This window comes from Gracilinanus agilis, chromosome 1, assembly GCF_016433145.1.
Source record: "Gracilinanus agilis isolate LMUSP501 chromosome 1, AgileGrace, whole genome shotgun sequence".
In the NCBI taxonomy this organism is placed as follows: domain Eukaryota; kingdom Metazoa; phylum Chordata; class Mammalia; order Didelphimorphia; family Didelphidae; genus Gracilinanus; species Gracilinanus agilis.
Window position 1 is genome coordinate 507,647,258 of NC_058130.1, and position 12,965 is coordinate 507,660,222.

Consider the following 12,965-nt stretch of genomic DNA (forward strand, 5'->3'; position numbering starts at 1 on the left):
CTCTCTCTCTCCCTCTCTCTCTCTCTCTCCCTCTCTCTCTCTCTCTCTCTCTCTCTCTCTCTCCATGAAACAACCTCTGTGTCTCATTTTCTTAGAGAAAGGAGAAAGAAGGTTGAGGTCAAATGGTATATTTTCATTTTTTAAATTTAGAATATTTTTCCATGATTCATGATTAACCCCTCCTCCTGAAGGTGACAAGCAATTCCACTGGGTTACGTACATATCATTGTTCAAAACCTATTTCTATGTTATTCATATTTGTAGTAGAGTGACCATTTAACACTAAAACCCTAATCATATCCCTACTGAACCATGTAACTGATCATATATTTTTCTTCTACATTTCTGTTCCCATAGTTCTTTTTCTGGATGTGGATAGTGTTCTTTCTTATGAGTTCCTCTCGATTGTCCTGGATAAATGGTATATTTTCATTTTGGAAGTATTTGTCCTATATAGATACAGACTCCTCATGTCTAGAAAATGGAAATTAAAAGAGTCTGGTGATCAAAGAATGAAAGAAACATTTCTTAGGTATGAATCTCAGATATTTTATGACCATTTTTATTATTTCTCCTGCAAACCATTCATGCTTATATCCGGTCAATTGGTTTTCAATATATTCAACAATCGAATTAAACATAGAGCCTATCCTACGTAGACAATATTATTACCCTCTGAATTTATTATATATAATCCCCTAGTGCAGTGATGGGCAAACTACAGCCTACGGGCCAGATGCGGCCCCCTGAAATGTTCTATTGGGCACCCTGACATTATTCCTAATCTGACAATGAGTAGGATACAATACAATGAAACTTCCAAAGAGTTGCCTTAGAAACAGACTGACAGATGAGCATTTCCTTTCCTTTGGCCCCCTCTTTAAAAAGTTTGCTCATCACTGCCCTAGTGGTATTAGACTCATAATCTGCCTCAGATGATGGAAATGTTGAGACAGTTTTATAGAATAAGCTTGAATAGAGTCAGTATAATAAGCCTTTTCATCATTCCTTGGTTTTTCATAATCCCAAATATGAAATTCCATACTCGTGCCTTTCACAGCACAGAGAATGGCAAATTCTGACAATTCAACTTTAGTTTTCTATGTTATATGTCTATGTGACTTAAAAAGAACTAGAAATATTCCCAGGTACTGGATCATCAAAAATTCCTTAGCCATGTCAGGATAATTTCCTTTTATTACTAATTTATAGAATAGAAAAAGTGGGAAGAATAACATATACCCTATTCAAATCTATATTCCTACCAAACCTTAGAGCAAATGAGGTTTTTTTTTTCAATCAGACATTTTCTTAGGATCAAATTGCACCTGAAGGCCAAGAATACATTTTCCCTTGGTTTCCAGGGTAGGTGGGAGTAAGTACCAGTCATTACCTGCTCTCAACACTGACTACTGGCTTGGTATTAAGAAAACTTGCCTGGCCTGCTTTGTTGTGTTTAAAGCAGTTCCTTTACAAGCCTAGCCTTATTTCCAAAGACAGTATTATTTGAAAGGTAAAACCACAGGAAATAGCTCATAGATATTTGGAGATAGGACACTGAAATTATCAGTGAGAAAGGAAGGAATTGAGGACAAGTGTTTTGTTTGAAGAGACTTAGTTTTCAGTGACCTACTGAGTCATCTTTTTTTCACAGAAGAGAACCACTGTGTCTCTTATTTCTAGAAGTATAATTGACTTTCATTAAAATAAATAACACAATAGAGGGACACCACCCCATTTTCCAATTTTTTGCCACCACAAAGAGCATGGCTATAAATATTTTTGTACAAGTATTTTTCCTTATTATCTCTTTAGGGTACAAACCTAGCAGTGGTATGGTTGGATCAACTGGCAGGCAATCTTTTAAAGCTCTTTGCGCATAATTCCAAAGTGTCCTCCAGAATGACTGGATTAACTCACAACTCCACCAGCAGTGCATCAATGTCCCAATTTTGCCACATCCCCTCCAACATTTATCACTTGCCTTTGCTGCCATATTGACCAATCTTCTAGGTGTGAGGTGATACCTCAGCATTGTTTTGATTTGCATTTCTCTAATCAGGAGGGATTTAGAATGCTTTTTCATGAGATTATTGAACATTTTGATTTCTTTATCTGAAAACTGCCTATTCATATCCCTGGACCATTTGTTGATTAGAGACTGGCTGAACAAATAGTGGTATCTGTTGGTGACAGAATACTATTGTGCTGAAAGGAAAAATGAACTCAAGGAATTCCATGTGAATTGGAAAGACCTCTAGGAATTGGATGCAGAGTGAAAAGAGCAGAATCAGGAGAACATTGTAGGAAGAGACTGATACACTGTGGCACAATCAAATGTAATGGACTTCTCTACTAGCAGTAATGCAATGACCCAGGACAATTCTGAGGGACGTATGAGAAAGAACGCTATCCACATCCAGAGAAAGTACTGTGGGAGCCAAACACAGAAGAAAAATATATGATTGATCACATGGTTCCATGGTGATATGATTGGGGTTTTGGCATTATAATATCATTTTATTGCAAATATGAATAATATCTAAATAGGTTTTGAATAATGATACATCTATAAGCCAGTAGAATTGCTTGTCAGCTCTTGGAGTGGGGAAAGAAGAGGGGTGCCAATATTCATGAATCATGTAACCATAGAAAAATATTCTAAATAAATAAATAAAATTTAAAAATTAAATGGCGCATTTTGTTGAAAATGCTATAGTAAATTGGAGGAGATATATTAATGACAATGAAGCCCTTTGAGAAATGAAGGATTGAATTTTAAAACATGCTTTGGCTCCACATATGAATGTAGTTAATGGAATGCTCATTATTTGAGAGCAAAATATCTCAAGTAGGAATAACTGTGCATACATTTAAAAAATAAAAAATAAAGACACTATCTACATTTACCTACTCTGATCCCAATTGGCTGCAAAGAGCAAAAGGATCTTCCTGCCATAGTGATCTCTCTTTTCCAGTACCCCAGGGAATCCATCAATCAGAGCACGCTTGATCCCTGGGTCATCAGCCTTGAAGTTTTTGAACATGTCCAGGTTTAGCTGGCGGTACTGGAAGTACTGAGCCAGTAGTCTAAAGGCATCTGTTTGGTGAAACTTCCTGGCTCGAAGAAATCTCAGGATGAAGGCATCATCTGTACGTAAAAATCCAATGTCAGGTCTGGTGATGATCATGTCCCGGACTTGCTGAATATCCTGATGCAATATATCTGGATTTTCATTCAGTTCCAGACGAGCTTTCTCTATAGTCTCTGGACTGAGTCCAGCTTGTAAATGGGTCATCTTTGCCAAATTTCCTTTCCCAGTGCTCAATATCTGATATTTTAAAAGGAAAGGGACTGATCCCATTCAAATGATAGTTTTCAGGAACCTTGACCCATTCAAGAACAACTTCACTGCCAAGCTGCTGCAGAGAAAGACAAATAGAGGGTCTTTTTCTTATCCTTGGAAAGCAGTAGGATATTCAAGCCATGTATGATGGTCTCCATCCAAAAGGGGAGCAGAATTTATGCCATCTTTCTCTACAAAACAAATCCAGAAAAAAATATATGACATAAATCACACCACAGAGAAGATATACAAAGAAAGTCTGTATGAGTGATTTTTTTAGCTCAGTTCTGAGAACTTATTCCATTATACTGTGCTTCTGATTAAGTATTCAAAGAATAAGTGTTAAATTATCTTAAAATGAGAGTATTTAGCATAATTTTATCATTGACATCTTGAAGTTATAATATGCAAGTATTTGAAATACATATTTGATGAATTCATAATTACAAGGGACAGTTAGCAATAGAAATGTAAGATCAGATTAGTACTAGATTGTTCTTTTATTAATTGATTTAAGAAACAATAAGAGAAAAGTAAAACTCATTCTCCCTATGTAGGACTCTCCTTAGTTCAAAAATATGGCAGGTATCTTATAATATTATTTTTAGTAGCTTCCTTCTTACCAAACAAATATCTGCCAGAACCATACTTTTCAAAAGTAACAACATAAAACTTTACAATGCAAAAAGAATTCAGTGGAACAAATATTAAATTTAGGACCAGAGGACATGGGGTGGATCATTGCTCTATTATTTAGCATTTGTTAAAGTCTTATAGAAAGGGGCTTGCCTCATTAATAGAAGGGGTTTCTTTACAAACAACCCCAAGTTCACTTTTTGAGTAAAGGATCCCTTCACCAGCAAAGGAGGATAATTGTATTGATTGTTTATGGACTATTGTGAGTCCTTTATGTATTTTCTACTTTTGGGGGGAGGGTGGAATGAAACAAACGCTATCTCTATCCAAGATGCAATTCACTCAAGTTCTTACATGAAAGTAATGTATTCTTTTACCTGCATCTCTGGATATTTAGACATAAACTTATAGTATGAGATTTCTCAAAGGAAATTTTGGGTGGGGATGAAGTAGACCAAAAGCATATGATTCTTTGATGGGGCTCCCATGATTAAATTTGTTCTATATAAACCCAGAGCTTGAGGTACAAAGTCATGAGTTACATAAGAACAAACATTTAGCCTCTCTGAGGCATGCATCCTGGAAGTTGTGAAGAGCAGAAGAAACATTCAGGGTGAACAAACTGGGAAATGTAATTATGTTTCCTAATTACAGCTTTTCTAACTTCATGACATCTACAGCAAGAGGAAGAATTTCCATTCCCAGGCTATTTGTGACTGGTATTTTCCAATCTCTCCAAAGTTACCTCCCGGGAGGAAATTCCTCTTCCTCAACCTGGGGCCAACTATGATTTTTCTGAAGGCAGGATGTCCATTCTACTATTCCATTCCCATGGTATTTTGTACTTGAGCTGAGGGGAATCAGGGAAGAATAAAAGTAACTAATTTAGGTTTGCTTTTTTAGCTACAATAACAGAAATAACCATTTTTATTTAGACTTGACAATGAAGAAAATACATATGATGAAGCTGCACAAACCAATCATTGAAGACAGAATTGAGCCTCAAAATTTTTGAAAAATATAAATTCAGATACCTAATAACAATGTAGTAGTAGAGTTGCTATAAACTAGGATATGGTGGCAATACCTGTGTGGACATTTCCCCACCCCATGGCATTCCACAATACTGAACTGATATGCCATTCTAGATAGAATAATTCAGACACATTATTTTCTTATTCTACTTGATTTATTAAATAGCTTTTCTGGTAGTATAATCTTTACCGTTCTGTCTCTGAAAAGCCAAAATATCTTTTTTTAAGCCTTTATTATTCCCCTATATGATTCGCTTTTATCTTTTCTCACTTAAATATGGTCAAACCACCATTAGTCTTTTTCTATTCATTTTAAAGCACTACTACATACATTTTTATTTTATTTGAAGATTGGAGGGGTCAGCATCCAGAGAAGGGAGAAAAGGGCCTTAAAATCTATCCCGATAATATGCCTTCTGGATTTCCCAGGAATTGCTACTTTTCCTGCCAATGTGTAACTAACAATCCTTATCATCCATGCTACAGCTGCACCCTTAGGACCACTGTATATTTTGATACAGCCTTCATTTAAATCACCCTAAATGTATTATCTCACTCATTTAAGATATGATTTCTTTAGATTCAGGGACTAGCTTGATTTTCTATTTGTATCTTCATCACTTAGTACAATCTTTGGGACACAGTAAATGTTGAATTAATGGTTCTTTGTTAATATAATTCATTCAGTAGCATTTAGTGAATATCTGTTTATTCATTTGATGGTGAAACATATTCATTCAATAGTGTTTTCTCATGAGTTTTACTCATAGTCCTTGAAAAACTGTGAGAACAGAGTAGTATAGATAATGAAAGGAACATTTAGATAGAGAGGAAACAGATTCCTCACTCCTTTGTTAGAAAACATAGGATTTTAGAGGGGCAGTTATGTGGTTCAGTAGATAGAAATCCATGACAGCAGATGGGAGGTTCTAGGTTTAAATGTGACGTCAGACATTTCCTAGTTGTGCAACCCTGGGCAAGCCACTTTATCCCAATTGTCTAGTCCTTACCATTCTTCTGACATAGAACTGATAGTATTGATTCTAAAACAGTAATATAAAATTTTAAAGCTGCAAGGGATCTTAGAGATATTCTCATCCAGCCTTCTAATTTTACAAATCAGGAATTTAAGGACTAGAAAAGTTAAACAATTTGTCCAATGCTACACAAAAAGTTAAAAACAGAGTTAAAAGTTGGATCCACATCTTCTGACCCCAAAATCAGTTCTTGTTCCACTAAAATACATATTTACCATCGTGTGATATTGTACATGCAATTTAACCTTTCATTTCAGAGTGTTTCACCTTAAAAAATGAAATAAGAATGTTTTATCTTTCTTAAGGCAAAGATTAGACCAGATAATCTCCTGAAGTTTCTTCTATCTTTAAGAATAGTATTTCTAATGGGGACACTCACACACTATTGGTGGAGCTATGAACTGATCCAACCATTTTGGATAGCAATTTGGAATTATACCCAGAGAATTATAAAAACTATATATGCCTTTCAACCCAGCAATAGCATCGCTGGGTCTATCCTCAAAGGAAAAAAGGAAAAGAACCCAAGTGCTCCAAAATATTTATAGAGGCTCTCTTTGTGGTGGCAAAGAATTGATTATTGAAAGGATGCCATTAACTGGGGAATGGCTAAACAAATTATGGTAGATGATTGTGATAGAATACACAGGATAATGAAAAGTGAAATGAGTGGAATGAAGAGAACATCATATACAGCTATGGAATTAATACAGGAAGAATAAATTGTGAATGTTGTCTCCAGAGGTTGAAATGAAAGGGAGAAATATGAAAGACTTAATTTGTATGAAAATGTCTGTCTCCTGGACAATACTTACTGTGATGCACGGAGGATGGGGAAGGGCTGAGACACTTGTGGATGAATTCTATTAATGAAAAGAAAAGAATGATATTGCTATTCTTCTTTTGCTTCTCAAAGTAACCGTTTGATGTATGATTGCTCTTAAATTCTATTTTAACCTAACTCTGGCTTTTCCTTTCATGGCTTTGAGTTTGTCTCAAGTTTGTCATCTTATACTTTCCACCACATCCAGCATAAAAATACTGTTGATACAGACTGATTCCTCCTTCTTTATTTAGGATTGAAAGGAGAAGAGAAAGCTAGATCTGTGGCCCAAAGTCAGAGAAAAGCCATAGATAAAAAGCCCAACTGTAACTAATATATGTGCCATCACCAAATGAGCTCTGCTTAAGTAAAATTGCATAAAATTCTATTCTTGGCTTAGAATGATGGGTGGAAGTTGAAAATCCTATAGACTTAATGTACAGGAAAACTGCTTTATGCTTAGTGCTAACCAAGAGCAGATGAACTGGTTTGGGTTGCTGGCTCCTTGTCTCACTAAAAATCTTGAAACAAAGACTAAATGATCTTTTTTTGTTTTGCATTATTGAGGAGATTCTTACTCAGGTACAAGCTGGACTTGATGGCCTCTGATATCCCATCCAACATTTAGATTCTTTGCTACCAGAAAGAGTATTTGTCTTGGAGTTTAAAATGCTGCATTAAAATATTGGTTCACTTATAAGCTATGTGGCCTTGAATAAGAAACCAATCTTTCTGAGCCTCATTTTTCTTATCTGAAAAAGGGGTTTAGTAAGCCTTGTAGCAGATAATTGTGTGAGGAAAATAAGGCTCCAATGAGATAACAGCTGTAAAAGTTCTTTGCCACCATTTCACGCACCATATAAATGTGTTTCATTATTGCTATTTTGTCCCCTGACCTCTTGAGCTACTGGGATTTCGAGTTGATCCATGTTGCTATGGCAAGGGTAGAATATGGCCCTTGACGCTAAGATTAACAACAGATGCAACAGTTCATGAGACTGGACAGATGCGAGAAATTGGAATTATAGCTAGTGTAAAATCCCAATTTACTGAAAATCAAATTCCTAATTATACTCCATTACTCACTGTGGGAATAATTGTGAGTTACTAATGTGTATTTTCTGCTTGGACTTTCCTGATCAGGCATGCAGAACTCTCTCACATAGGCAAGGTAAACTACTGTCAGTCCAGTTTGGCACAAGCTTCAGTGTAATACACCTGACTCCTCACAGGATCCCAACTCTTGAGAACTTTGGAACTAAGCCTAATTAACTCGCCATTCCTTATCTTATTTTGTTTATGAATGCCAATATCAACAACTCAATCACTAAACATTTATTAAGTACCCACTGTGTCCCAACCATATTGCTAGGTGCTAGAAACAAAGAGAAAAATAAAATAATCCCTGATCTAAAGGAACTTACATATTAAGAGAGGTAGCATATATATATACATATATGCATATATATAAAATATAATACTAATAACAATAATAATAATAAAATTCACTTAACACTTTAAGTTTTACAAAGAGTAATACAAATATTTTATTCTCACAATAACCCTGGGAGGTTATTGCTATTATTATTTTTATTTATTATTATTATTACTACTACTATTTTACAAGTGGAATAATTGAGGCAGTGGTCTTGGGATTTGCCCAGGGTCACATAGCAATTAAATACCATTGGCTGAATTTGAACTTAGAGCTTCTTGGTTTTAGATTCCTAACTCTATCCACCACATGCAAAACAAGAACAAGGAAAATTTTTGAATGGGAGGGCATGAGCTTCTGGATTATCAGAAAAAGTTCTGTGCAAAAAATGTTGCTTAATCAGCATGTCAATGAAACAAAAGGATTCCAGGAGATAAAGGTAAAGTGGGAACACGTTCCAGTTATAGGGATAGTCAGGGAGAGGGATAAAAATAGAATAACCTCAAGTGAGGAGCAATAGGAAGGCAAATTTGAATGGGAGAGTGTAGGAAAATAATTCAATTAATGTGATATACTAGAAAAAGGATTAGACAGCATTGGATTTGTAGCCAGAAGACTTGGAATTGAATCTTGACTTTGCTGGGTTTGAAGTCAGACAAACCAGGTTTGAGTCTTGGTTCTACTACTCTCTGCTTGTATAGTCAAGATTTTGTAGTCAGACTTTTAAATCCTCTAACCCTCGGTTTTCTCAACTGTGAAGTGAAGTGACTGTAAATCACCTCCAAATATCCTTTTGAGATCTCAATTCTATGTGCCTATTGACTATGAATCAGAAAATCTGGGTTCCCAGATTGGAAGTTTGGAAGAGATGTTGGTGACAATCTACTCAAATCTGTATCTGACAAACGATTGTCACTACAAGATTTGAAAGAAGTAGTTGGGGGCAACCGGTTGGCTCAGTAGATTGAGAGCCAGACCCAGAGATGGGAGGTTATGGGTTCAAATATTGCCTCAGACACTTCCTAACTGTGTGGCTGCCATATCATACTGCTATCTCATTGTAATCCATTAAAATCCTCAGATCTTTGAAGACAACTTGCAGTGTATCCAAACCTTCCTCAATGTATGCTTAATAAAGTTGATTTTTAAAATTCAAGAGTAAAAGTTACATTTTTCTCTCTCAAATTTTATCTTCTTGTATTTGACCCAATGTTTTAGCTTATCTAGAACTTTATAGCAAAACATATGCTGCTGGCACCTCGCAATTGACACTGAATGACTGGAATACTGTTTTGGTTCAGTCATTCAATCATATAAAAGTATAGTATTTTCAATTATGTAAAAGTATACTATTTTCAGATATCCACCTAAATTCCCTAAGAATATCATAAAAGAAATTTGTTAGATGTTTTGCTGAAATTTTAGACTATATCTGCCATTTTCTTTTGCTTTATCTAGCTAGTAACACTGTCAAAAATGACATTAGTGTGGCATGCCATGATATTGATGAAGCTGTGCTATCTCTTTGTCATCATAATTTCCTTTCCTATGTGTTCACTAGTGATTCCTTGACTAGGATGTTCTAAAATTTTGCCAGGAATTAAAGTGAAACTCATGATTTTTTTTAAAGAAAAGATTCTATCCTTTCTATTTTTTTAAACTAGGACAACATTTGTGCTTCTCCAAATCCTGTGGAGCAATTTCTGATCTTCACAAACTTTCAAAGTCAGTGACAATGCTACTCTTGTCTCATTTGTCAGTCCTTCCAACACCAGTTAAAATATTTATTACCTACTTACTGTGTCACAGGCACTATGCTAAGTAGTGGTAACATATAAAATGGTAAAGGATAGCCCCTACTCTCATAGATCTTACAAGTTAATGGCAGAGACAACTTGTTAATAACTATATACAAATAAGATATACACAGGATCAATATTTGATGATCTCAGAGGGAAGTTATGAGCATTAAAGGAGAATAGGAAAAAATTTGTTATAGAAGGTAAGAATTTGACTGAGACAAAGAAAACCAGGGAATTCATGATCCAGGACAATCCTGAGGGACTTATGAGAAAGAACACTATTCACATCCACAAAGAGAACTGTGGGAGCAGAAACACAGAAGAAAAGCAACTGCTTGATCACATGGGTCCATTGGGGTTGTAGACTCTAAGCGATTACCCCAATGTAAATATTAATAATATGGAAATAGGTCTCAATCAATGACACATGTAAAACCTAATGGAATTGTTTGTTAGCTACTGGAGGGGGATGGAAGGAGGAGAGGGAAAGAACATGAATCTAAATTAACATTAATTAATTGATTAAATAAAAATTTTCAATTAAAAAAAGTAATAGAGAACTCCAGAGAAAGAACTGTTTGAGTCATACAGATGCTAATTGAAGCATGTTATATTTAAATCAGTGTATTTATAGTTTTATTTCGAGGTTTTGTTCTTGTATGAGAGTGCTCTTACATCAATGACCTATATGGAAGTGTGTTTTGCATAATAATACAAATTTTTAAAAGTAATAGAGAAGTTAGAAATAGAGAAGGGTTTAGGAACAAGGGATAAGGAGTTTAGTTTTGGATGTGTCAAGTTTGAAGTGTCTATGTAATATCTGGTTCAATAATATACAGAATAGCATATCCAATAATAAAAGCTAATACCCAGCTAGAGAAGAGAAATTAGAGGTTAGGAGGGAGGTTCAAGATAGATAAGTAGAACTAAGAATTGTCTACATGAAGACAATAATTGAATCCATGGAAGTTGAGGAGATCATCAATTGAAATAATATAGATGGAGAAGATAAGAGCTCCCAAGAGAGAACCTTGTGGAATACCAATAGTTAGTAGATGTAGCCTGGATCTAGTAAAGGAGCCTAAGAAGGAGTAATCAGATAGGTGGTAGGAGAAACAAGAAAAACAAGTGCCACAAAAACTTGAGAGGAGAAAATTTCCAGAAGAGGAAAATTGTGTCAAAGACTTCAGAGAGATCAAGATAGATGTAGATTGAAAAAGGAGCATCGGATTTGGTGATTAAGACGTCACTGGTAACTTTGGAGAGAGAAATTTCAGTTGAATGATGAAGTCTGAATGAAGAATAGAAAAGAAAGGAAGCAAAGGCATTGATTTTAGATGACTTTCTCAAGGAGTTTAGTCACAAAAAGGAGGAAGGATTAAGGTCAAGAACTAGCATGGATGGATGAGGTATCAAGTGAGGTGTTTGGGGGTTTTTTGAGGACAAGGAAGAAATGGGGGGGTTCTATAGGCAGTTTGGAATTAACCAATAGACAGGGTAAGGTTAAAGAGTAGGGAGAGACTAGGGATTATAAGAGGGGAAATCTGCCAGAGAAGGCAAGAGGGAATGGTATGCTTTTAGCATACTGGTATGTCATTTTTTTCAGGCTTTGTCCCTTGATTATAGAAGAGATCATTCTAACTTGTCAAGGACTAATTATGTAATCTTTAAGAATTCAAAGAATTTCCCTGGTTTCCAATGTCTTTTCTACAACTTAAGGAAAGATACGTAGGGATAAGAATTGTATGGTGATTTCATTTGTAAAAAATTATCTCTCAGGAGGGAATTTCCTCTACCAGTGCTGTTTGGCATCTTTTCTAAAATTTAGAGAGTCACGCAGAACCCTATTTCATTATATGATTTGCCTTGAGTCACTTATCCCTTCTGGATTAACAGAAGGAGTTGAATTCAAGTTTTCATTACTTCAAGGTCATCTTTCTAACCTCTAGTGGCCTCTAATAAAATATTAGATAATGATAATGATTAGATAATGATAATGATATTTTATATTATGGATGCAATGAAATGAGTCCAAGATTGAGAACCAAAGGCTCAGATCTGTCATTGGCTCCTACCTAAAATCATGTGACTACAGAGAAGTCACTTATTTTGTCTTTAATTGGGTCATTTCTTTTTTAAAAAACTCTTCCTTTTCATCTTAGAATCAATACTAAATATTAGCTGCAAGGCAGAAGAGTGGTAAGAGCTAGGCAAATGGGTTTAAGTGACTTGCCCAGGGTCACACAGCTAGGAAAAGTCTGAGGCCAAAATTAAACCCAGGAATTCCCATCTCTAGGTCCAGTTCTCAATCCACTGAGCCACATTTCTAAAGTGGGGTTGGGGGAACAGGACTAAACTAGGTAACTAATGAGGTCCTAAGCAGCTTGAAATCTCTCAGCTGAGATATAACAATTGTACAGTGCCTTATAGTTTATAAGGCATTGGCAATAGACTTTTCAGCTGAACAGAATTGTCTAAATTCTGCTTTTTAAATACAAAGAACCTGAGACCAGAGAAATTGAGTGAATTGCTCAGTCACATAATTAGTAAGGAGCAGTGTCAGGACTTGGATTTAGGATGAGGAGTGAAACTCCAGTGCTCCAATTCTTAGACCAATGAATGCTCTTTCTCCTAGGGTGAATAAATGAAGGAGTAGGTAGAATGCTGGCCCTGGAGTCAGTAAAACCCGAGTTCAAATTTGTCCTCAAATACTTACTAGCTGTATGACCCTGGCTAAGTCACTTCATCCTATTTGCCTCAGTTTTATCAACTATAAAATGATCTGGAGAGGGAAATAACAAATCACTCCAGTAATTTTGCCAAGAAAAACCCAAATTGGGTCACAAAGAGC

The 12,965-nt window shown here is 35.6% G+C and overlaps 1 protein-coding gene across 1 annotated transcript in view; it reads right to left on the reverse strand.

The window, feature by feature from the left end:
• CLVS1 (clavesin 1) overlaps positions 1 to 3,365 on the reverse strand; it is a 180,875-nt gene extending 177,510 nt beyond the window's left edge. Inside the window, exon 1 of the mRNA XM_044657994.1 lies at positions 2,911 to 3,365. Coding sequence (XP_044513929.1) covers positions 2,911 to 3,365 — 455 coding nt within the window. The remainder of the gene's footprint in view (positions 1 to 2,910) is intronic.
• Between the last annotated feature and the right edge of the window lie 9,600 nt (positions 3,366 to 12,965).